Consider the following 24400-nt stretch of genomic DNA (forward strand, 5'->3'; position numbering starts at 1 on the left):
GCACATGTTGACATGTGTGCGCGCACTCAGGCTCTATATATGCAAGAATAGTTTTTGGTTTTTTCCTTCTTTAAGTTTTTTGTTGTTCGATATAACTTTACCTGCCAAGTTCATGTGCCATAATCATGTCTATCTTAGGGGGTGGGGAGACTCAGATGGCAGGCCCTCTGCTTGGAGCTGAAGCTCTTGAGTTTCAGTGCCCCTTCCCCTGGGCACTCAGGCTTGGGTGGGCTCAAGTTTCGGTCCCCCATCCTGGAGTTGTGAAGTAATTTTTGTTGTCAGAAAAGAGTTCTGGTGCAAAGATGATTGAGTACCCCTGATCTAATCTGACCTGCATAAAACAACCCAGAGAACCCCAAAACAATTGCTGTTTGAACTTAAGATATTTTTGAGAAAAACATCCACTCTTGATTTACAATTGGCAATGATATAAAATCCGTCACAACCCTGAGGTTTTAATACTACTTGACACAAGTAGCAGATTGCCATCATGGTAGCCTGCATTAGGGATGTAAAATCCCATTCATTTAGGTTATCTGGTTCAATATATTGTTGCTGGGCTAGAGTGGTCCTCTTAACTTCCCCTTCTTCCCCCACACATACAGAGGCAGGAGCTGCACCAGCCAGCCTGTGGGACACCCAGGCCAGCCAGCCAGAGGCCACTCTGTCAGGGGCTGCTGCGGCTCATTAAGGGTGAGGCTTACTGGTTAACGGGTTAAACATTCACATCCCTAACCTGTATTCCATCTTCTTGATCCTACATAGCTCATGCTGGTGCTGTTAATCTCTTCCACTGCCATTATATTAATTCACCTTAAAATTATAAAGAATTTTTGAAGGTACTGTTTAGCCTACTTTTTCTTGCTTGAAAATATATACAACATTCCTGCACTGAACAGATATTTACATGCATAAATCTCTAACCTTGTACCTACTTAGGGGATTTTGACACCAGTTGTGATCTTAGCATGAGAAATAAGACTAAAGTATTTGTATTCAGTAAGAGAAGCACAGGTTAGTTGAAGAGCAAAGAAATTTCTTATGTACAAGGGAAGAGTTCTTGTCTTTTTCCCCCTCAATGGTGTGATTTACTACCTCTAAGCAAGAGTGATGTGATCCTTATCATAAAAGCTCAGTGTCTGGCTACAGGTTTCTCTGGCACAGGCACTATTCAAGACAGCTGTAGGGCTACACTCTGAAGACTCTGTTCTAAGCCTTGGAGTTCAGGCAGGGCTGGGAGGTGGAAGGGGCATTTTGGGGTAAAAACTGCAGCTCACAATGTGAAGATTTTAGGATACAAGTGGGGCTGATGTAGCTTAGCCAGAGCTTCAGAACAGTTTGCTAGAAGCTTCTGCAGCCCAGGAGTGAAAGGTCACAAAGGTGGCTTAATACCACCTTAGCTTCCCACTGTCTGAAATATAAGTTTTGAATTCTGCCTTCTAGAAATATAGGACAAAATTGTACTGATCCAGTTAAGTTCTCAAATGCTTTCCTTGATTTTTCTTAGTTCTCAAGTCTCTCATTTGATGGGGGCTTCTCCCCTCTCCCACTTTTTCATTTTCACAGGGATTCCTGCATCTCTTCTTTTCTTCCACTGAATTATTTTCTCGTATTGGTTTGTCTACTCATATGACTTCAGCTCTCTTATTTATTCTGGCTGCTCTGAAGAGTACCTCTCTACATCTGACCTCTCTCTCTCTCTCCATTCAGTTCTATATATCAGCCTGTTTGTGTGACATCTCCTCCACAATACCTCTAGCTTTATTCTGTCCAGACAACAAAAACCTCATCCAATTCTTGTATAATACTCTGTATTGTACATCTTAGAAGAATGGCATTGGCTGAGGGCTAGAGTGGTTGTAGGATATCTTTGTACCCTCTCTGTTATGGGTTGCTCCAGGGAATGGCCACTGGTATAATTTAGGCAACCCCTCACCAGCTGCCTATGGTCTCCACTGGGATTTGTACAGAGGTCCTCAGAAGACAGCCTATGACAGTCATTCTCAACTCATGCACATAGGGAATGGTCCCCCAGCCAGATCTTGGGCTTGTAGAGCCCCTTTGTGCTGCTCTACCCAGTGTATAGGGGGCAAGAGATTCTCAACATTTATCTCTCACTCTCATTATTGCACCATCCTCCGCATCCTATATAGTCCTAAACACTCAAGTTGCTTCTCGCTGTTGCTGTACAAATCATATCCACTAACTTTCCTCAGTTTGAGTCACTCTTTGAATTCCTTCGCTACTCTAGTATATCATGCAGATACTTCTAGCCCTCTATGTTCTAACTGACTTAGGATTTTAAAGTGCTGCTCATCACAATATTATCTGATCACCTTCCATGTAATACTGACAGTAAAAGACAAGTCCTTAGGGATTTTCTAGAGTCCTTGCCTTTGTGGAGTGGCAGTTGGTAGCATTTAGCATTTGGTATATGTTATCACTAATCCTGCCATATTCTGAGCTACTTTGCACTCCAGTTCCCCTCCTCCATCATTGCTTCATTAGCAGGCTTCAGCTGTTGGTCCAGAGAATTGCACATGATGCCAGATTTTCATTCCTTAAGAACATGTGTGCCAACTTCAGAACATTTCAGTAGCATATGCTCTGAAGACTTGCACATGCTTTCATTTCTGGGTTTGTGTGCCAAAACAGAAGGCCTTTGCCTACAAGACAGACTTTCTAAACAAAAATGATATTTTCCCTTTTTTGTTTAGCTAGTTTAGAAGGGATATGGCTTAATAACACTGCAATTTGAATTTACTTCAGTTGTTAATATCTTATTTAATTGTGTGGTCACTGACTGGGTTTTCGTAACTGTGAGAGGGTAGAAGTAGATGTCTGAGAATTTTTGTACATTTCAAAAGCAGGGAGCGCGGGGCCAGCAGTTGTCTGAGTGCCTAGCTTGCCCTAGGCTCCCAGAAGCGCTTCTGCTTTTAAGTCAGCTCACCCCAGCACCGGATCCTGCTCCTCACTCTCGCTGCATCTCTCTGATAGAGGCAACAGGACGGGGAGTGAGGGGGGTGCTCCTTACGATGCACTCCTGTTGTTAATGGATGAAGGGCAGATATTAATTCTTATTTTCCTATGCTTCAGTGTGGAATTTTATATTGTCAACCATGATACAGTACTGTCTACCGAAGAGATGTGACAGGGTCCTAGAGGAATGCACTAGAATAGAAGTTTAAGTTTCTTCTGAAAGGATGTACTAAAAAAAAAGTAGTGCAGAGAAAACTGTGCCAGCACCATCAGGTCTCTTAGGGCACATCTGTATTACAGCCTCTCCCCGAGTTACGGACCAAACACTTGGCCGTAACTCAATTTGTTTGCAACTCGGACCCCATTAAGTTACATAGCGACTGCGCTGTTCGTAAGCGCGGGTCATTTTTGTAACTCGGGGACTGCCTTTACGACCGCTCCGTGGGAGCTTTGGTTATAAATGCGAACAGTCTTAACTCGACTGTTCGCAACTCGGGGACTGGTTGTACTGAGAAGATCTCCATTGTGGTGGTCAATCTTCTGACGTTCTATTTAACAGGTGTAGTAGGGGCATGCTAAATCAGTGTTTCTCAACCTTTTTTTTAATAAAGTATCCCTTTTTCAAAAAATAAATACATTTATAAGTACCCCCAGTACCTAAGGTTTCAGACACACACAGTTTTTCTTTCTACCATTGCAACATATTTGTTTAAACAACTCAATCGTAGCCAGATGGGTGATAACATTTTTGGGTGTAAAAAGTACAAAAATAATAAAGTGCTATAAAACTTAAAACACAAATTCAGTTCTCTCCAAATTTCAGTTGTTTTGACATACCCTCCCAGGCTTCTCTCAAGTACCCCTACGGGTACTCGTACCACTGGTTCAGAAACACTGCTAAATCAAACGATGAGGGTGCTAGAGTAAGCCAGAGTAAGACTTATGTGCAGAGAAAAACAATTCTAGAAAAGTTGTAGCTACAGTACAGTTTCATGGCTTGAAGGCACGCACCCAGAATTGGTCAATTCAGTCCATAGTTTAGGAAAAGTTCAGATTTCTCATTGAGCTCTCATGTGATACAAGTTAGAACTCCCTGGTCTGGCATCCTCAGGACCTGACTGGTCCCAAACAAGGGAATTTACTGGATCAGGGGAGGTCCTCTGTCCCTGACACCACTGCCCCTTCCCACCACTGTCTCTGCTTCCTGTTCCAGCTGGCCCCCCCAGCCTCCAACCAGCTGTGGCACCAGCCCTGGCCAGGCTTTCTGGACACCTGTACCCCCTTTTGTGGGGATCCTAGCTACACCGCCAGTCCCTCCCTATTGCACAACTCTTAGCTGCACCACTGGCTTCCCTCTCACAGGGATTCTGGCTGCACCACCATCTCCGCTGCTATGGGGCTCCCGGCCATGTCACCAGCTCCCCTGCCCCCCCAGGCTCTCTGATTTGGCAACATCTGTGGTGTGGCAGGACCTGTATTTGGAAGTAATACTTTCTACCATCTTATCTTGGGAGATGTTACCCTAGCTATAAATAACTTTTCATCTCCTTCTGTCTGGGCTTTCAGCAGTGTAGTATTCCTGATCAATGAACTTCATGTTCCTGAAGGTTACCTCATAGATAAATTTCATAGGGTTGCTGAACTGTAAAAACATTCTAAGTTCTCTCTCCTATCGGTGTCTCTTCTTTCCCTAAGGCGACAATTACCTTTGAATTTTGGGAGCAGATCCTGGCCTTAGAATTTGGTCAGCAGCATTACTGGGAACATATGGTAAAGGAATTCACCTTGAACAAAGTCCAGTTTAAATTTTAGTAATAAATGTTTTATCTGTATTTTTCTTGTCATCATTTCTGACTTTAATGCATTCTACTGGTATTTTAAACCCATCCAACAAATGAAAATCCAGTTTCTCTTTATGCTATACATTTTTATCAGTATTTATATATTGATAAACATAACTCTGAATAAGTAAAAATTGTACTGTACTGACAATTAAATTGGATGTATACAATATTCTGCCCTATGTAAATAAATGTACTACTCCTTCTTACTTAAACTGTAATATCATTGTGACAGGATTGTTTTTCATTATGTGTGTCCTACAGTCCCCAGAAGAATGAGGCCCTGATCCCAGAAGGGGGTCTCTACAGATTGCTTTAAGACAAATAATTAGCAATAATAATATAGTGCAACTCGTTATTCAGTTGATTTTTAAAAATGGAACTATTAGGTACATAGCTGAGAGTGGTGGAAAAGTAATTATGAATTAACAAAAATATAGAACATTTGCTTTAAAGTATTTTTTTTTTCTACACTTAGAATCTTGGATTTTTAAAAAACCAAATACTGTCACAAGTTTCATAAGTTTCAGAGGGGTAGCCGAATTAATCTGTAACAGGAAAAACTTAAAAAACAACAAAAAGACTACTAGCACCTTAAAGACTAACAAATCATGTCCATGGCATCAAGTTTCATAGTGAGCTGTGAAATAATTGCGTAATTTTAAAAAAAAATCTGGTATCCTAGTCAGTGACATAAAATAGATTAGTTATTTTATTGACTCCACATGGGGCAGATCCTGCAGATGCTTACTTCTGAGAGTAGTTCCATGATTTCAGTAAGAGGTATTTGCAAAAGAATGAGGCCCACATTAAAAAACAGTTAATTACACTTGAAGAGCTTCTTCTATTTTATCAGGAATGTATATGACATACCTTGTATATTTAGTTCAAAAAAATATCTTACAGCCAAAATTTAGCATTTAATGATGCCACCTTTCCTTTGGAAAGATGTTTTGTGTAAAATTATTCATGAATAAAATGAATGTATTTGTAAACAGGGATCCTTTCAGTCCTCACTTCAACTTGAAAAGTAATAGTCTGCATTTACTGGTTAGCTGGCTAGCATAACCCATTTGTCATTTTATGCCTCTTCAGTGGTGATGTGATGTATATCATGTTTGTTTGTTTGTTTTTAAAGAGATCGACCTTGAGTTTATAGGATCCTTTCCAGTCTGTCACTTCAAATCTAACATCTGTTAGAGTTTGCTAAAGCGTTATCCAGGTTAACATTTCTACAACTGTGCTTTACAAAATGAAGGATGAATCAGGTGTTTAAAAACTTCAATTAATACCCTGTTTTCAGATCAGATTTATACATGTTAGATTTTCTTTCTTTCTTTCTTTCTGTTCACAGCTTCCAGCAGATCTTACCAAGATGCATCTTACAGATAATCCACATCCACAGGTGACTCATGTCCCTTCCAGCCAATCTGGATGTAGCATTGCCAGTGACTCAGGAAGTAGCAGCTTGTCGGATATCTACCAGGTAAAATCGCAGAAGTTTCTTGTTTTTTGCAGAGAAGGAGCATTTGTGTTGTAACACTTTGCATTTTGCCTTTTTAGTGTTTAAAACAGTAAAGTAGTACTTCACAAGTGTCATTTGGTTATATGAAAGACTTTTTGTGCCACTTTCACTTCCATGTAATACATTTTAGCAAGTACTGCAGGTTTGATATTGGGTGCATATCTAATTTTTCAGGACAGTGAAGAATTTTTTCTAAAACTACTACATTTTGGCCCAGGTTTGTTTAAAAAATTCTTTACTAATAGATATACACTGGCATTTTTTTTTTTAATTTTACATTCCTATTCTATTCTATTTTATATTTCTATTTTGCATTACTGCGAAATACTATTTGTGCTAAAAAATCTGTGCTATCTTGCATTTTGCTGTGATGTTGGAAGTACCTTTCCTAGAATTGAAGAAGAGTTCTGTATGGCTGGAAAGCTTGCCTCTCTCACCAACAGAAGTTGGTCCAATAAAAGATACTGCCTCACTCACCTTGCCTCTATTAGAAGTGGTGACACAGAGCATAACAAAATTAGAAAATCCAGGTTGTATTAGTTATAAAATGTTTTGTTGTGAAAATGAGTGGAATTATGAAGCAGAATGGAAGTCCATACATACAAGGCCCTGCACACCTCTTAGCGTGTGACTTATATGTGACCTGAACCTGCTGCTAATATTTTTTTCTAACCTTAGAGATATTAGGAATGTCAAATCTTGTCTTTCCTGTTTTTTTTCCTTGAATTCTTTTTGGCAGGCCAGAGGAAGTGCATTGGGAACTTCAATGGCTCTTGATTGAAGATTCAGGAGTGTTTGATCTTTAGAGAAGAGATATTTTCTTCATTTCTGTGTTTTTTGTTTTTTTTAACTTTTCGATTAATTTCCATTAAGAAAATACTCAAGAAAAGCATGTTTGAGCAGTCTGAATAAAAATAATTTTAATTTAATCATGATTCATTTGCTTGGTACTTATGATATCAATTTGCTTATTCTTCAGTGATAGATAGTCTTCAGGTAGAAAATGACTGGAACTGAACTTAAAGTTTAAAAAACAAGCAAAAGAAAAAAACAGGGAAAAGTGATTGCATTTTGTGTATTTGTGGCAGGGGAGATGTTCAGTTTTTTCTTTCTCCATCTCCAATGAAGAGCACTGCCTCTCCATTCTTCCTTATTTTCCTTATTTGTATGTGACCTTTAGTGTCTTGTCTTTTCCTTCTTCAATGGGACTCAACTTCATCAGGTGAGTTTTCTTATATAAATTAAACATATTCCCCAAGAGCAAATCTTAACTGAATTTGTAATTCACGTAGAATAAATATTCTCAAAATATATTCAACCTGAATCACCAACTTCATACTAGACAAAATGAAGTTTTTCAGTAGTAGAATATAAGGGTTCTAGTATGGCTTGGTATGAGTGGAGATTGAATAAGCTCCAAGCGATAAATTGTGGATTAATCTATATAAATGTACATGTCTTAATCACGTGTTGCTAAATGAAGCTATTTGTGCAGTGTCACAATTATGTGGTTGGGTGCACTTCTGTCCCTAAAAATGTTCCTTCTAATGTTTTCCATCCATGTGTGGATCTTAGTAGTTAAAATATTATTTGGTTGTTGAGGACACAAGATCACAGCTTGGTGTGATACTTCCCTTCTTTCCATGAATACTGTCAGCATTTCAGAGAATAAAGCTGGTTGTTAACCTATGTGGGTGTCTCATTGCCTGCTGAGTTGACATAGCTCTCGTTTTCATTTAAACTTTAAATATCTTAGCTATATAGCAGTAGTGACTGAAGCTGTGTTCTTTTCCTTTTGGTGAATTTAGGGACTAGAAAATAACAAACCTTATATGATAATAGTTTGCGGACAGATGAAACTTTGACCCAAAATATTTTTAAGTGCCTGTGAAATACATTTTATATTATTAATGTTGTTTCCTTTGTAAATTAAATGCTTTATAAGAGTAAAAAGTTCCAAAAGTGTATTATAATGTACTAATGACAACTATATGTTTTTAAGAGGATCTGAGTCTGTTTTTTAAAAAATAAATGCTAAATGGGAGAGACGCTATTCTGGAATACTCTTGTAAATTAAGGAGATTGTCTGCAAGACCATTTCTTCATTCCTCTTAGACCGTTTCCCTGGAATAGGCTAGCTTTTGTGATTTTAAAAAAGTGTCCCTTCAACTTAATTTATGTGCAATTTGGAATTGGAGGCTGTTCGTATCATTGATCTGGGGTTTGTTAATAATTAATGTTCATCCACAGTGGTAAACAAGGTGACAACTGCTGACCTTTTCATAATTGACATGTGCTTAGAATTGTTTGGCTTTTTGTTCTTTGCTCTTACAGTAGTTCTACTTAATATGAAATGAAATATTAAATCATTCATAGAATAGATTAAGTTGCTGTTTTTATTTTGCTGCTGGTTTGTGATATTGATGCATTTTATTTCCTTAAGGAGTAAATATAAGTCTGTTTAAAGTACTAAACAGTTTAGCTCTTAACAATCTTTCACATCTACAACGTAGGTCAACCCAAAGGGCAGAGCCTTTTGTAAATGCAGTTTTGTCGCCTAGTTGTTTGTACGTTTTGTATATAAATGTGTGTAATGCCCATCGTTTTATTCAGACTTTTTTTTGGAGGGGTCAGGTAAGAACCATATATAATTTCATAGGAAATTATTTGTTCACAGGCAAGGTGTAGATTAAGGCAGAATTAAAAAAAAAAAGTTCACTTTTACTCTTGGGAATGACCTAGCCACACATTAAGCAGTGGGAGCTGTTGTCTGGCTTGTAGGAATGATATGTCACCCTAGAGAGCCAGAGTGACTTGCTGTGTCAGTTTCAGACTGGATCTTCATGTACTGTCATTCTGTCTGGACTGCTCAGAGGTCTGGGAAGTGATTGCTTCTTGTTTTTTTTCCCTTCCCGTTGTGAATCCCTGAAGCAGCTAGATACAATCTAGCACTTTTATTTTTTGCTTGAAAAAAGATTTTTATTGGCTGATTGTCACCAAATCAAGGGAGAAAAAGAACCAAATTCAGCACAGATGCTTAAGCTTTAGTATTGTAGCTTGAGTTTATCTAACTAGGAAGTGAGGTCCACAATCTATATTGCTCTAATTGGGTGGTGGGAGAAGAAATTCAAGCTATTTAGCTGTAGAAAGGCTGAAAATTTGTGACTAAGATACTGTGCTGCTAAGACTCTCTAAACACAGTTTGCACTTGAGTTTAATTCCAAAGCAGGGATTGTGAGCTACCTCTATGCCAGTACAGTGATGTAATGCGAAGTGGATTTAACTCTTTATGATACACTGGTCCAGGCAGCCAGTCCACAAGGGAAGCTGGTTTTTAAACTAGCTCCCTTTGCAGACCAGCTCCCGCTTGGCACCCTGCAGAGGTAGCAGCGCAGAGTGGCAAGGGGATCTTCGGGAGTGGGGCCAGAGCTCACTGGCTGCCGGCTCCACCCTTGGGGACTATATAATAGTCGAATAATTGATAAGGATTAACAAGGTTCATCGACTATTCAGTTAACCAACATTTAACATCCCTAGTTCAGGGACAGGCAAATTTTTTGGTGCGTGGGCCACTTCAGGGTATGGCAATTGTATAGAGGGCCATGAATGTTCACAAAAGGGACCAAGGGATTTGGAGGGCAAAAGGGGTCTCAGGACTTAGGCAGGATGTGTGTGTGTGTGAGAGGGAGAAAAAAAACGAACTCTGACTTGGGGGGTATGGGCTCTGGAATGGGGTTTGGGATGAAGAGTTTGGGTTGCAGGGGGATGCTTTGAACTTGGACAGAGGGGTTCAGAGTGTGAGGGGGGGAATGTGGGCTGAGGTAGGGGGTGGTTGTTGGTGGACTCTGGGGTATAGGACCAAGGGGTTCAGAAGATGCATCAGTGCTTGGTTAGAGAGGCGGGGCATGGAAGGCAGGTTCTGGGCTGGGTTTATCTCCTCAGTCAGGTTTTGGAAGCAGCAACGTGTCCCCCTTCAGGCCGGCTCCAACATGGAGGCGTAACAAGGTAGCTCAGTGTGGTGCCCCTACCCCCCATCCGCAGGCACCATCTCTACGGCTACCAGTGGCTGCAATTCCCAGCCAGTGGGAACTATGTGGGCAGGGGCAGTGCATGGAGCCATCTGGCCGCCCCAAGTGTGAGAGCTGGATTAGAGAGTGACATGCCACTGCTTCCAGGAGCTGTGTGCAGTAGAGCAAGCCCCAAACCTGCTACCTAGCAAGAGCTTGAGGGCCAGATCAAAATGGCTGGAGGGCTGGATCCGGCCCCTGGGCCACAGTTTGCTCCCTTCTGTCCTAAGCCTTTCCTAGCACTTTATCATTTTCGTTTAGTCAAAGATCATAACTGGATGAAACTAAGGATGTTAAGGACTAGTTGATTTCCCCCCTCCCCCCTTGCTGCTTCTATCAGATAGAGACAGCAAATGTGGGGGAGGGAGGAAGAAGGGTTACTTCAAAGTAGCAGTGCTGCACAGCTGAGCTGGGGTCAGCTGTGTGGCGTTGCTGCTTTGAAACCCCAAGGCAGCATTTCAAAGGGGCAGCTGACACACAGCTGATCCCCGGCTCAGCTGTGCAGCAGCCGCCCCTTTGAAATGCCACCTCGGAGTTTCAAAGGGGCAACGCCATGGAGCCTGGTGTCAGTGGGGGACTCCCAGTTCATCCTGGGCGCCGCACAGCATTTCCACGGAACCCCGGATCAGCTGGGGAATGCCCTGCTGACTCTGGGCTCCATGAAGGCACTGTGGCTTTGAAATGCACAAGAGCCCCACTGGGACTCTTGTACATTTCAAAGCAGGCATGCTCATGTGCAACCCGAAGTCAGCGGGACTTCCCACTGGCTCTGGGCTGCATGCGGAGTTTTTCATTCCTCTTCTGAAATGTACAAGAGTACCAGTGGGACTCTTGTACATTTCAAAGGAGGAATATGGAAGTGCCTGTTGAGTAGTCAATAGAAATTCCATCGACTATTTGACTAGTCAACCGCAATTTAACATCCTTAGATGAAACTCCAGCTTGAGAAAAGAGAATTAGTAAGTCTGTGAAGATAATTTTCCCCTTATCTGCACATTTTTGTTATCTGATCAACAAAGGAGATGAACAATAGTTATTTCTATTTCTATTTCTATTTCTATAGTTATAGCTGTTCCAATGAAACACAGATCTGCAACACTTATGCACCTTTAATTATAATAATGCAAGACTTTAATTATGTTACTTGTTTCAGTTTACTGAGCAGAGTCTAGAAGTCAAGTAGTTATACATAATGGAATAATCATTGTGCTGGATACTTGAGCTTTTTGCGCTGCCCTGCCCCCTACTTGGTGGAAACTGCGATGACCAACTACCCCCACTTAGGAATGTCTGGTGACCCTTGCCCTTCCTCCTAAGCGACAGAGCCTTCCTAAGTGGCAGGCAGACAAGCAGGCCAGCTGCCCAGAAGCCCTCCTGCAGATCCAGCTCCTAGCAGCTCAAGGCAGGCTCATGGTGAGTCAGTAGGCAGTACTGGCCGTGAGAAGCCCTGCAATGTCCAGAGGCATCAAGCCATCTGAATGGGCAGGCAGGAGTCAGGTGCACATGCCTCAATAGGCAGGGGTATTGTGGCTGAGGGCAATGCTGGTTCACCAGCTTTTACTGTACCTTGTATACTCCGTCTTCAACCCCTGCAAAGCAGTGACTAGCTGACTGCTTAATATTCTGTTAATCTAATTTTATTGAGTTTGGTGTTTTGGGAGATAAAGTAAAGTTAAACAAAGTCTCTCTTTCTGGTTCTAGATTCAATTGTTACAACAAATTTGCTGTCTCAAGGTAGTCTTAAAATATTGCATAGTAACTGAGAGCTTTGGAGCCCAAAATTCTTTACTTTTTCTCATTTTGGTAAATTAAAGCATTTTTCAAGGTCAAGCGCATAGGTCAAACACAACAAGTAACAGAAAAAGTAAATTTGTTTTTTTTTAAACACTTCAGTTTCATTAATGAAAATTTATAGAATCCCCATTGAAACACCAAGTGCTTTGGAGGACAGGATTACAGTACTGACAAGTCTTGAGAATTAGTCCAAAATAAACAATATGAAATTCAGTAAAGACAAGTGCAAAGTACTTCACTTAGTAAGGGAAAATCAAATGTACAATTACAAAAGAGGAATAACTGCCTAGGTGATAGTACTGCTGAAAAGCATCGGGAGTTTATAGTGCATCTCAAATTGAGTGAGAGTCAGCAATATGATGCAGTTACTAAAAAAGGCTAATATGGGCCTCATGTATTAACAGAAGTGTCTTTCAAAAGAGAGAGAAGGTGAATGTCTTGCTGTGTTTCATACCAATGAAGTGTCAGCTGGAGTAGTGTGTCTGATTCTGGGCATTACGGTTTAGAAAAGAAAATGACAAATTGGGGAGAATTTGGAGGCAAAGAACAAAAATAACAGATTTAGAAAATCTGACCTATGAATAACATTTTAAAAAAAAGTGGGCATATTTATTCTTGAGAAAAGACAACTGAGCAGAGACTGTTGAAAGTCTTCAAATAAGATAAGGGCTGTTATAAAGAGGAAGATGATCAGTTGTTTTTTGGCTCTGCAGAAGGTAGAAAATAAGTAATGGGCTTTATCTTCAGTAAGGGAGTTTTAGGTTGGATATTAGGGAAAGCTTTCTAACTTCAAATATAGTTAAGGTGTAGAATAGGCTTCCAAGGAAGGTTGTAGAATCCCCATCAAGTAAGGTTTTCAAGGACAGATTAGACAGATGAGTCGCATATAATCTACGAGAACTTGGTCCTGCTTCAGCACAGGAATCTAGGCCAGATCCTGAGTGATGCATTTCAAGGCCTGAAGGAACCTCTAAGATCATCTAATCTCCCCTCCTGCGTAGCAGAATCACAGAACTTCACCCAGTGATTCCTGCTTCAAGCTCATAACTTTTTGTTGAGCTAGAGAAGTTCTTCTAGAAAGACATCCAGTCTTGATTTAAAGACTCCAAGTATCACTAGATAAGTTATTACAATGGTCAGGTACCCTTAGTGTTTTAAAATTCTTTTAATCATTTGCCTTTTTTGTGTTTCTGTCAACTTGGATAGTGAAAACCAAAGTAACGGGTTCATTTTTCTTTCTAGCTGTTTCACACTCTGGCTTTTATGCACTAAAGCAGTGCTTTATGTAAATTCTTCAGAGGAGGGGCCACATCTTTCCTTGTTTTGGCCAATATCTAGCACTTATATGGGCCTTCATAGCATAAACATTTACTCATTTTTCAGTCACTGCAGGGGAAGATCCAAACCACCAGTTTTTGTTGCACATTTATAGAGAGATGTCATGAGAACTTTTGCTGCATCTCATGGAAATTCCACAAAATTAGTTATGGGGCTTAAGTCTCTTGATTCTGTGCCATTCACACTCCGTTTCTGACCATCCTGCATGCCTGAACGTCCACTGAGATCTTTAAGCAAAGTGTGATTGTGTAGCATGGGGGACTTAGGGCCATACTTCAGGATCCATCTTTAACACGTGAGTGTTTTTTTAAAAAACTTACAAATGAGGTCTCTTCTGGCCCTACATTCTAAATAGGATTGCTGAAGTTAGTGCTTGTTGAAGTTAGTGAGATTTCAGTAATATTAAGTATGCAGACACATTTGCCTATAATCTTATGTAATTATCAAAATAGTGCATTTAAAATTGTACTATGTAATTGAGACATATTGGAGTTTGTCAGACAATTCAGTTTTTTTCAGGGACCAAAAAAATATTGGGATCTTATTGCTGTGTTTTACATCAAAATTATATAAGAATTGTTGAATTAAAAACTAATGTAGGGCCCATAATCTATTCTCAGACTTTGAACAACACTGACAACAATGTGTTTGGGAGCTTTCTGTGGAAAAATGGTAGAACATGACTCTATTAATGGATTTAATGAAAATAATTCCATATGAACATTACCGTATTAATGTGGTGAAACTGTGGGTGTTCCTCCCCTCTGCTTTGAAATTCTCCTTAATGGGCTCTGCATTAAAAAGCAACTGACTGAGGTTCATGGGCATGACTAGATAGCTTTAGGGAAGACCACGAGGGAAGGAGGGTGAATATGCAGATGGTATGGATACTGAATAACCTCAGCACTTGAAGTGGTTGGGGCAACTGTCTGTGGTGTAGGAAAAAAGGGTGGTCCCTAAGGGCTAGAAAGCCAAAATGACTTTTTGAGGCAGCTTCAGAAAAGGCCAGCATGGGCATGCCGTCCCAATTCTTCCATTCCCGCCAGTGAGCAGAAAAGAAGCAGTATTATTTGGTTCCCCTTCAGCTCAAGAAAAGCCCTCTTTTACCTATACCAGGTGGAGCAGAATCTATACCGGGGTGGCCAATCCATTCTAGGCAAAGAGCCAAGATAGCCGTGGATCCAGAGTGAAGAGCCGGGGCAAAGTTGTCGGGGGGAGGGGGGAGAAGGACTGCCCCTCTTGCCCCTTTAAAAGGAGCCCCCGGTCACATTTGCTCTGCCCCTTTTAAGAAAATGCATTTAAACGTGTTTAGAGGCTTTTTGGCCACATTAGGCTCAGGCTGGCTGATGCCATCATTAATTCTATATCTTTCATGGCTGCGCCAGATGGCTCCCCTGCCCAGGTCAGCACAGGGAGCCGGGAGGAGAGGGCCATTTTTGGTGGCGCAGGGGCAGCTTACGAGTCATGAGGGGAGCTTCGCAAGCCACACTTTGGGGGGGTGGCCTCAGGTTGGCCATAGCTGACCTATGCTCCCACTCATTGTGGTAGTTAAATAGTAGCTTTTGTCCTGATTTACTGTGGGTGTTATGCTAGTTGCTCCTTTCTTGGTGGGGATGGGAGCTATGCAGGACTTTTCCCCTCGCTGTCAGATAGAGAAGGTGGCAGTTTTTTCACCTTCCCCAGATCAGGCTCAGGGCTTGTTTAGGGGTAAATATGACTTAAGCTATGATGTTGGAATTCAATATATAAGGGTGATGCAAAAATCCAGTGCAAATACTCTGTAGGGAAGGGGTTTAGTGATGAACTAAAATGAATTGGTCAAGGATTTAGAGGACATGTTTTTTAAAGGGGGAAAAAAATGAGGGGTTGTGTCTTCTATAGTCTCCTCCTTTTTTGGCCCCCTTAACCCTTGTTTGGGGATGGAGAGTGGCAAGTTCCCAGTGGTGGGTTGGCTGGGGACATGCTGCCTGGTTGGTGGCTGCTCTGTGGCTCTTCAGGTCTGTCCACGTCAGAGGCCTTGCTACCCAGTCCGTGGCTGCTCCGCAGCTATCTAGGGCATGCTTACTTGCTGCCTGTCAGGGGGCTCCTCCCTCGTTTGGGGTTGCTGCCCCCATCCAGGGCATAGTTCAGCCCACTTGGGCCTAGCCCCAAAGTGCAATGCCCCTCTTTTAGGGGAAATACGGCCCACTGGCCTAGTGTCCTAATGTCCTGCCCCTGTAGTAGGGGGAATGCTGGCCTAGTCCGCAGTACTCAGGCCCTGAAGCCTCGTCCCAAAGTATGATGCCCCTTTATTAGGGGAAATATGGCCTCCTGGCCTAGTCCTCCATACGCAGGCCCTGAGGCCTAGTCCCAAAATCCACTGCCCCTGCAGTAGGGGAAATATGGCCTCCTTGCCGAGTCCTCAATACGCAGGCCCTGAGGCCTAGTCCCAAAGTCCTTTATCCCAGCCCCCACTCGCCGGAGTATAAGGCAGCAGGGGTAGGGGGGCCCGGGTCCTCCCTCTCCACCGGGCCTCGACCCAGGGCCTTATGAGCGGCGGGTGGCTCCCACCACTGGCTCGGCGGGGGCTTCTCCCCGCAACGCGCCGAGCCCTCAGGGGCTTTTCCAGCTCCCTGCCCTGGGTCACTTTCTACCCCCTTTCCCCGGCCCGTAGTGGTCTCACCAGTCGGCGTGAGTCACGTGGTAGTCGTGGCACGTTTCCTGTCAGTGTCGGGGCTGGAGGGCAGCTGGTCTGGTGCCTGGGTCACGGCAAGGGTGGTCGGCTGGCGGCTCCGGTGTCGGAGTCGAGCTCGGCTTGGGACTGGCGGCGGTGGATCCAGCAGGCCTGGCGATTCCCCCTCTGTCCATCCAGTCTGCGCCGCAGGCAGTGGGGCACTAGCACCAGCTCTGGCTGCAGTCTCCCCTTTTGGAGGAGGCCGGCAGTCCTTTATACCCTGGTCCCCCTGGGACCATGCCCAGTAGGGCTGTGTGGGTGGAGCCCTCTTCGCCCCCGGCACCAGGTGCCTGCCCTGGACTTGAGTGCGGGGCCGCCCCATCACACTGCCCCTCTGTGATCATTCTGGAGTATAACTGTCTCCTGTGCTTGCTTCCTCCTATGGTCATTCCTCCTATGGTCATTCCCAGACCTCACTTTTCATTCGATGAATCACATTCCACACACATCCCATTGTCCTGGCACAACCAAACCCTTACCTTGCTTTAAGTTATGATAAGAGGAAGCTGCATACCAAATTTGGTGGTCCTAACTCTTACTGTTTAGGAGGAGTTCTTTAGCAAACAGACTCTCAGATGGACAGACAGACAAGCTCTCTCAAATATATAGTAGATATAAAAACATGTGCACGTACCAGGTAGATATTCATGCCAGTTTTTCTGTACTAGTAAATTGCTTTGTGATATCTTTCCTTAAGTAGTCAAGTGGTAAAACATGTTGAGTTATCATAACTTGTAACTCATAATTATTAGTCAAATGATACTTTTCATTTTTGTGATTAAAAACTGATTGGAAGAGTAAGCTTATGACATAAACTGTTAAATCTGGGTAGAAATTGAATCTAATGCCTAATAATTTCTTTTCTACAGGCTACAGAAAGTGATATGGGAGATGTCGATTTAACAGGTCTCCCAGAAGCCCCTGTGGATTCTGAAGATGATGAAGAAGAAGATGAAGATATTGACCGAACTTCCGATCCATTACTGGGGCGAGATGTTGTACGGGAATGCCTTGAGAAAGAACCTGCAGACAAAACGGATGATGACATTGGTGAGAAGCTCTTGATGTGATGCTTTGCATTATAACTCAATAATAGAGATTTCTTTGAAATCTGTGGAAGTACATAATTGTCCCAAAGAATTTATATGTTTAACTAGACTATTATTTTCTTATATTGGGTATTTGAAAATATTAGCACTGAGATGTACTTTGGTGATTACAATTTTCTAATGGGGGAAAGGGAGAGAAATTCTAACTACCTGAAGCTGGCAAATTGGGTTTGAAATTTTTGGCAGGGCTGATATTATCACAGTATGAAGAGACTGAATTTAAATTCCAAGGAATTTGAGCCAAAAACATTTCTTCACATGCTAGGCTAAAACTGGCATTAGTTTAACATTAAAATAAAAGTTGATACTTTATACTTTTTCCTCTGTTTCTCTGAACACAGAAAAATGATTTCATGTCATTGATGTTATCTGGCTTACTATGATCATTTAACAAAAATACTTTATAACTTTTTTAAAAGCTTGAAGTTCAAGTGCTGTTACACTTAGCTAGATTGATGCCATAATAGTCAATGAGAGCGCAATCAAGATTGAAAAGCCAGATTCCATTTATTAATCTCGATTGTAAAATGCATGCTGTGCTCATTTAGCCACAGGCACTAATAGTGATTGAAATACCACTGAGCAATTCCTTCAGTGAGTTTAACTCTGAGGTTTAATATACCTGCAGGGGGTATGGTACCTTAGAGGCACAGGCCTTGCAGTCTTTATATCAATGTTTCCTTTATCTAATAGAGCAATTACTGGAATTTATGCATCAACTCCCAGCCTTTGCAAACATGACCATGTCTGTAAGAAGAGAGCTTTGTTCGGTTATGATATTTGAAGTGGTAGAACAAGCAGGAGCCATCATACTTGAAGACGGACAAGAGGTAAGTTATAGCACATAACATGACTTAAGCACGGTATGTTATTGAAACTCAGGACTTCAATATAGTGAACCCCAGACATACAATAGCATTAAACAATTTATTTAGTGCTAGAAGCAATCACTATTTATTTTTTGTAGTTAAGGTTGGTTTTTAAAAAATGTATTCATAATGTCATAAAAGAATGGGCTATCCCTATCACTAAAAAACCAAAATGTTCTGCTCAGGAAATATCCCTTCTTCTTTGAGTGATTGGTCATGTCCATTCGAATGAGGTGCATGTGCGCCGCATGCACGGTTCCCAGAGCATTTTTCCCCCAGCGGTACCCATCGGGCTGGCAGGTCGCCCCCTGGAGTGGCGCCGCTATAGCAGAGCATAAGTACCCCTGCTGGCCCTCCCCCTCCTCAGTTCCTTCTTACCGCCCATGAGGGACATTGGAGCTTGATGTCTTGTGCAGAAATCAGCTTGTTATCTTCGCCCGTTGGCAGTTCTTTGTTTCAGTAGTTGTAGTTAAGTAGTTGTTAAGTAGTTTTCCTTGAACTCGCCCTCCCCGCACCCCCAATGCCAGGCCCGCAGAGCTTCAAACCGTGTGTGGCTTGCACGAAGCCTATGTCCAAGGGAGACCCTCATGGACAGTGTCTCAAGTGTTGGTGGGGGGTTCAAGCCACGTACCAAGAGGGAAAGGGATTCCCGCTTGAAGTTGCTCCTGATGGAGTCGGCGCTACAGCCTGCGTCCTCCAGAGAAGCCTCAGTGCGTAGACGCCAGCACCGAGACGGGTAAAGGACTCCAGGGGGAGATCACCTGAAAGCAAGGCCCACAGGGACCGGCACCGGCACGGATACTCCCAGGTACTGTCTTGGCCTGTCCGGCACCGCAAGGGGATGCAGAAGAGGAGGGAGACTGCACAGGGCCGAGAGTCCGGGGCCTATCCTGGCCCGCCGCCCCTCCACGCCGGAGGCGTTCGAGGCAGCTGAGGAGCTGATAGAGCTAATGGCCTCCCTCGCCCCCCTCCTCGGAGGGGTCTTCGACTTTGGTACCAGAGGCCTGGGGACACTGGTGGTCTCCCCAGCCTCTGGGCCCTGGCCGGCATCGGTAGAGTCAAGGGCCCAACTGTCGCTGCCGGCTGCTTCCATACGGGGTTAGCCGGTGCCGGCGCTGGCTTTGACAGCACCGTCTCTGGTCCAGATGACCCCTGGTGCGTTGCTGCCAGCACCCTTGAGCCCTAGAGCCCTGTCGGTCATAAGGGCACCAGTACTGAGGCCATCATCGCAGGCACTGGCCTTGCTGGCACCACAGGCACCGGTCTTGCTGGCACCGCAGGCGCTGACCCTGCAGGCACCATAGGATCCAGCTCCGCAGGCACCGTCCTACCAGCTGGTACCAAGTGGTCTGGTGCTGCACTTACCGCCGCAGCCCCGTCCCCACGCTGGGAAGCCAGAGTCAATGGCACGGTTTAGGCCCAGAGCGCTACACGGTCAACCCTCAACGGCACCACCCTGGTTGGCGTCCGAGCTGTCCTCGGAATCCAAGACGGAGTCTCTACGTTCGGCAGGGTCGTCTCGCATGTCTTCATGGCACTGGTCTTGTTCTCGGCACCGAGTGGCACCGCAGGGGTTCGAACAGACGGGGCCGCTGCAGGTGCAGCAGCCCTGGCCGTTTTGGACACCCTTGGCGTATCACCAGGGGCAAGGGTCACTCCTGCCTTCTGGTTCAGTCAGTGGGTCGCAGAGGAGGTCCACGCCTTCGGCCTCGTTGTCCTGGGCCCTGCTGTCACCCAGAGGGGCTAGTCCTAAGGGGCACCCAGACCTGGGGGAATCACGGGCCAATCTCCCACAGCAGCCGGAGGTACCGCAGCAGCCAGTCCCTGCTCCAGTGGTGATGAAGCAGCAAGTCCTGAGTCGTGAGTCGACATCCTCATCGTCTCCAGATGAGGCTTTGGCAGACCCGGCCCTGGCTATGCCAGCCATGGACTCAAGGGTGCACCCGGAGCTGCTTCGCCGACTTGTGGAGAACCTCGGGGTGCCGGTTGAGCCGGTGACTGAGGAATCAAACCCAATGATGGACATCCTCACTGAGGATACCCCGGCGAAATTGACCCTGCCACTAAATAAAACAGTGGCAAAAATTATGAACACCTTGTGGCAGATGCCAGTATCCCTATCCCTGACGTTCAAGGGGGTAGAGGAGGTATTATGTCCCCCAGTCGGGGCATGAGCACCTCTATTTGCACCCGGGTTCTGTCGTGACCCAGGCGGCGGCCCAGAAGGAGAGACAAGGGCAGCCGGGCCCTTCTCCGAAAGCAAGGGACCCTAAGCGTATGGACCTAATAGGGCACAAGGTATATGCAACAGGGGGCGGGGGGATGCAATTGCGCATCACCAACCAGCAGGCTATGCTCAGTTGCTATGCCTACAACACCTGGCAAGTGATGGACAGGTTCCAAGACAGGTTGTCCCTGGAGGACATGCCGGAGTTCTCCACCCTGGCCACAGAGGGCAGGAAAATAGCATGCACCGCCAAACAGGCGTGCCTGGATGTGGTAGACTTGGCAGCGAGGACGATGGCGTCCGGTGTGGTAATGAGATGTAACGCCTGGCTGCAGGCTTCATTGGACAGGAAGGTCCCGTTTGCGGAAAATACCGACTCCAGGCTTCACAGTCTGAAAGATACCAGGTCTACTCTTCGGTCACTGGGTATACATAAGCCCGCGCCCCAATCAGGCAGTTGCCAAGTAGGCAGCCGCATAGGGCCCAGCCGCAGGCTGCACGGCCGGACTATTGGTGGTGGTGGCCCAGTGGTCCTACTGGGGGTTTTGCCAATGTGCTGGGCTCAGGAGCTCGCAGTAGGCGTTGCTGGCCCCACCCGGATGCAGGCAGGGGTCCCACTCAGCCCCCTCCCAACCCACCTAAGCAGTCGTTTTGAAGGGGCACTCGGGGACTCGCATACTGATACCCACTATTTCCCCCCAGTTTGGGAACCGGTTGTCCCACTTTGCCCAGGCCTGGTCGGTCATCACCTCGGACAAATGGGTGTTAGAATAACCCCAGGAAATTATGTCCATCTCCTTCCTAGGTCCTTACCCCTCCTTTCCTTTCTCCCTGTCCCTCTTCAGGGACCCATCTCACGAGGCCCTCCTCAAACAGGAGGTCGCTGCGCTCCTGGAAAAGGGGGCGGTGAAACGGGTCTCTTCCCGCAGGGAGGGCAGGAGGTTTTATTCCTGTTGTTTTATTATTCCGAAACCGAAAGGGGGCCTTCGGCCCATCCTGGACCCCAGGGACCTCAACGGCCACATAAGAAAGGAAAGGTTTCAGATGGTGACCCTGGCCTCAATAATTCCAGTACTAGACAAAGGGGATTGGTATGCGGCCCTCGATTTGAAGGACGCCTACTTTCCTGTCGCGATCTGGGCGACCCACAGGAGGTTCCTCTGGTTTGTGGTAGACCACCAACACTTCCAGTTTACTGTCCTACCCTTCGGGTTGTCAGCCGCTCCCAGGGTTTTTGCGAAGTGTATGGTGGTGGTGGCTGCTTTCCTCAGGCGGCTTGGAGTCCAAGTTTTTCCGTACCTGGACGACTGGCTCATCAGAGATCGGTCAAGGGACCAGGTCGCCATGCACATAGAGTTGGCGCGGTCTCTGTTCGGCAGACTCATCCTGAACGAGGAGAAGTCGAAATTGATACCATCACAGAACACAGAGTTCGTGGGGGCGGCTCTGTGCGCCAGGACGGGGTGCGCCTACCTCCCACTGTCCAGGTTTCAGGCAATCAGGACTCTGATATCCTGCCTGGGGCAGTCCCCGTTGATGACTGCGAGGTTGTGCATGAAACTCCTGGGTCACATGGCGACCTGTACCTATGTGGTCAGACACGCCAGACTGCGGCTCAGGCCACTGCAGGCATGGCTGGCGAAATCCTTCAATCAGGCCAGACAGGGATGGGACCAGGTCCTGTCTGTGCTGCAGGACGTCCTGGCCTCGCTCAGTTGGTGGACATTAGACACAGAGGTGTGTGCGGGTGTTCCCTATCGTGCAGAGCTGCTGTCGACCCAGCTCATCACGGACGCCTCCGAAGATGACTGGGGGGCACACCTACAGAGTCGCAGGACGCAGGGATTGTGGTCCCCCCCACGAAAGGGAGTTGCATATAAATGTGTGAGAACTGAGAGCGGTCAGGAGGGCTGGCGAGGTTTTCCTGGCCATGCTCTAGGGCAGTGGGCTCCAACCTTTTTACACCCAAGATCACTTTTTAAATCTCCGAACAGGCGAAGATCTACTGCCCCGCCCCTTTCTTTAAGCCCCGCCCCTTTCTATTCTCCTCCTGTCCATCATTTGCTAGCCCCAGCCCTTACTTACACACTCTGATAAACAGTTTATTTTTAAATTATGCGATGTATAAAATTAAAATCACATGTTTATAGTTATGAAAGTGGATGGAAGAGTGGCACGCTACAGTGTTACATGCCTACTGGTTGAGTTCTGTGTTATATTCTATGGTTGCACTGTTTGATTAAAGTTATCATTGTAGTTGTATACTGGTGTGGTTGTTCTGTTAGTTAAAAAGGTGGCTCTGACCCCGCCTCCGGTGGGCTAGCTTAGAAGTCACCTCATTCGAATGGACATGAGCAATCACTCGAAGAAGAAAACAGGATTACTTACCTGTAACTGTTGTCCTTCGAGATGTGTTGCTCATGTCCATTTGATTCCCCCCTGCCTCCCCTGTGTTGGAGTTGCTCCGGCAAGAAGGAACTGAGGAAGAGAGGGGCCGGCAGGGGTACTTATGCACCACTATAGCGGCGCCACTCCAGGGGGCAACCTGCTGGCTCGATGGGTGCCTCTAGGGAAAAAATGCTCTGGGAACCGTGCACGCGGCATGCATTCACCTCATTCGAATGGACATGAGCAACACATCTCGAAGAACAACAGTTACAGGTAAGTAACCCTGTTTTTTCTGAAGTAATCTTTTTATAAATCTTTTTAATCTTGTGCAATTGTTATCTACTTTCTTAACTGAAGTCTTTTGCAGATTTGAGTTTCCAGTGGTCATGATTTAAGGCTATATAAAAAATGGAGTATCACACCATAGGCTTTGTTGTCAGAAGAGTAGTAACAGACCATGCAAACATTTGAAAATTATTAGCAGTTGGTAGATTGTGGAGTTAGAAATAAACTTTTTTATTTTGGCTCAGCCTTCATTTACTGCTTACAAGTTAGTGGACAGTAAACAGTAGTCTTTCACATATTGTAATGAATGAATGCTATAAAATTGTAATTATAGCATATTTAGTACCACGTGGGCAAGTATTTCTGGGAGATAAACATGAAATTATCTTCCTTATCAGAACTTGCTAAGAGATCTACACTTTTTTAATTCATTCTAGCTTGATTCTTGGTATGTTATTTTAAATGGCACGGTGGAAATCAGCTATCCAGATGGGAAAACTGAAAGTCTCTGTATGGGAAATAGTTTTGGGATTACCCCTTCTCTGGATAAACAGTACATGAATGGAGTGGTTAGGACCAAAGTAGATGACTGTCAGGTAAGATTATATCTGTGCATAATTTTCTTACATTTTTAAATGGCTAATTAAAAAGATAATCTGGTTTCATTTAACATAGTGATCTTTATTCTGGAAATAAAGATTGGCACTTGATGGTCGGGGTGTGATACTTGGAGGGATGGCCCTTCTGTTAAGTTAGGGCTTGTCGATACAACGTTTTAGTTTGGAATAGAGGAATGTAAACTCTAGTGCATACTAATGTGTCATGCACTGACTGTCCTGTATGGGTCATGGTGGCATGCATCGAAAAGTAGGATTGCCAGTAGCTTCTTATTAGAAGGGGATAAGATCAGCAGTTGTTGAGAACTACAAAAAGCAGCAAGAAATACCCCTACTGAATAGTGATGATGATGATGATTGGTGATATTAGTTGGTGTGGGAAGAGGTTGCTAAAATAACAGTCCCTTGTTTTGAAATACAATAATGACAACTTTCATTAAAAGTTCCCTAGTGCAAGTTACAGGGCTACATTAACATGCACTAGGGAACTTTTGGCAGGGGCCAGCAGAGTCCACACAGGACAGTTGATGCCGTACATGCTCCCTTCTAGTGCAAACCAGAAATACCAAATAGACAAACTCTTAGTCGTCAGTTCTCCCTTCTTATTTTAGAACAGTTTTTTTATATATTACTGTAAACTGAGAAACA

At 44.5% G+C, this 24400-nt stretch overlaps 1 protein-coding gene across 6 annotated transcripts in view; it reads left to right on the plus strand.

Annotated features, from left to right (window-relative positions):
* Positions 1 to 24400, plus strand: part of RAPGEF6 (Rap guanine nucleotide exchange factor 6) — a 239641-nt gene that overhangs the window by 142327 nt on the left and 72914 nt on the right. For all 6 annotated transcript variants that reach the window (XM_075900363.1, XM_075900359.1, XM_075900357.1 and 3 more), the window contains 4 exons: positions 6175 to 6306; positions 17127 to 17307; positions 18060 to 18196; positions 23573 to 23731. In XM_075900363.1, the coding sequence (XP_075756478.1) occupies positions 6175 to 6306; positions 17127 to 17307; positions 18060 to 18196; positions 23573 to 23731 (609 nt within the window). The remainder of the gene's footprint in view (positions 1 to 6174; positions 6307 to 17126; positions 17308 to 18059; positions 18197 to 23572; positions 23732 to 24400) is intronic.

Source organism: Pelodiscus sinensis, chromosome 17 (assembly GCF_049634645.1).
Source record: "Pelodiscus sinensis isolate JC-2024 chromosome 17, ASM4963464v1, whole genome shotgun sequence".
Lineage (NCBI taxonomy): Eukaryota > Metazoa > Chordata > Testudines > Trionychidae > Pelodiscus > Pelodiscus sinensis.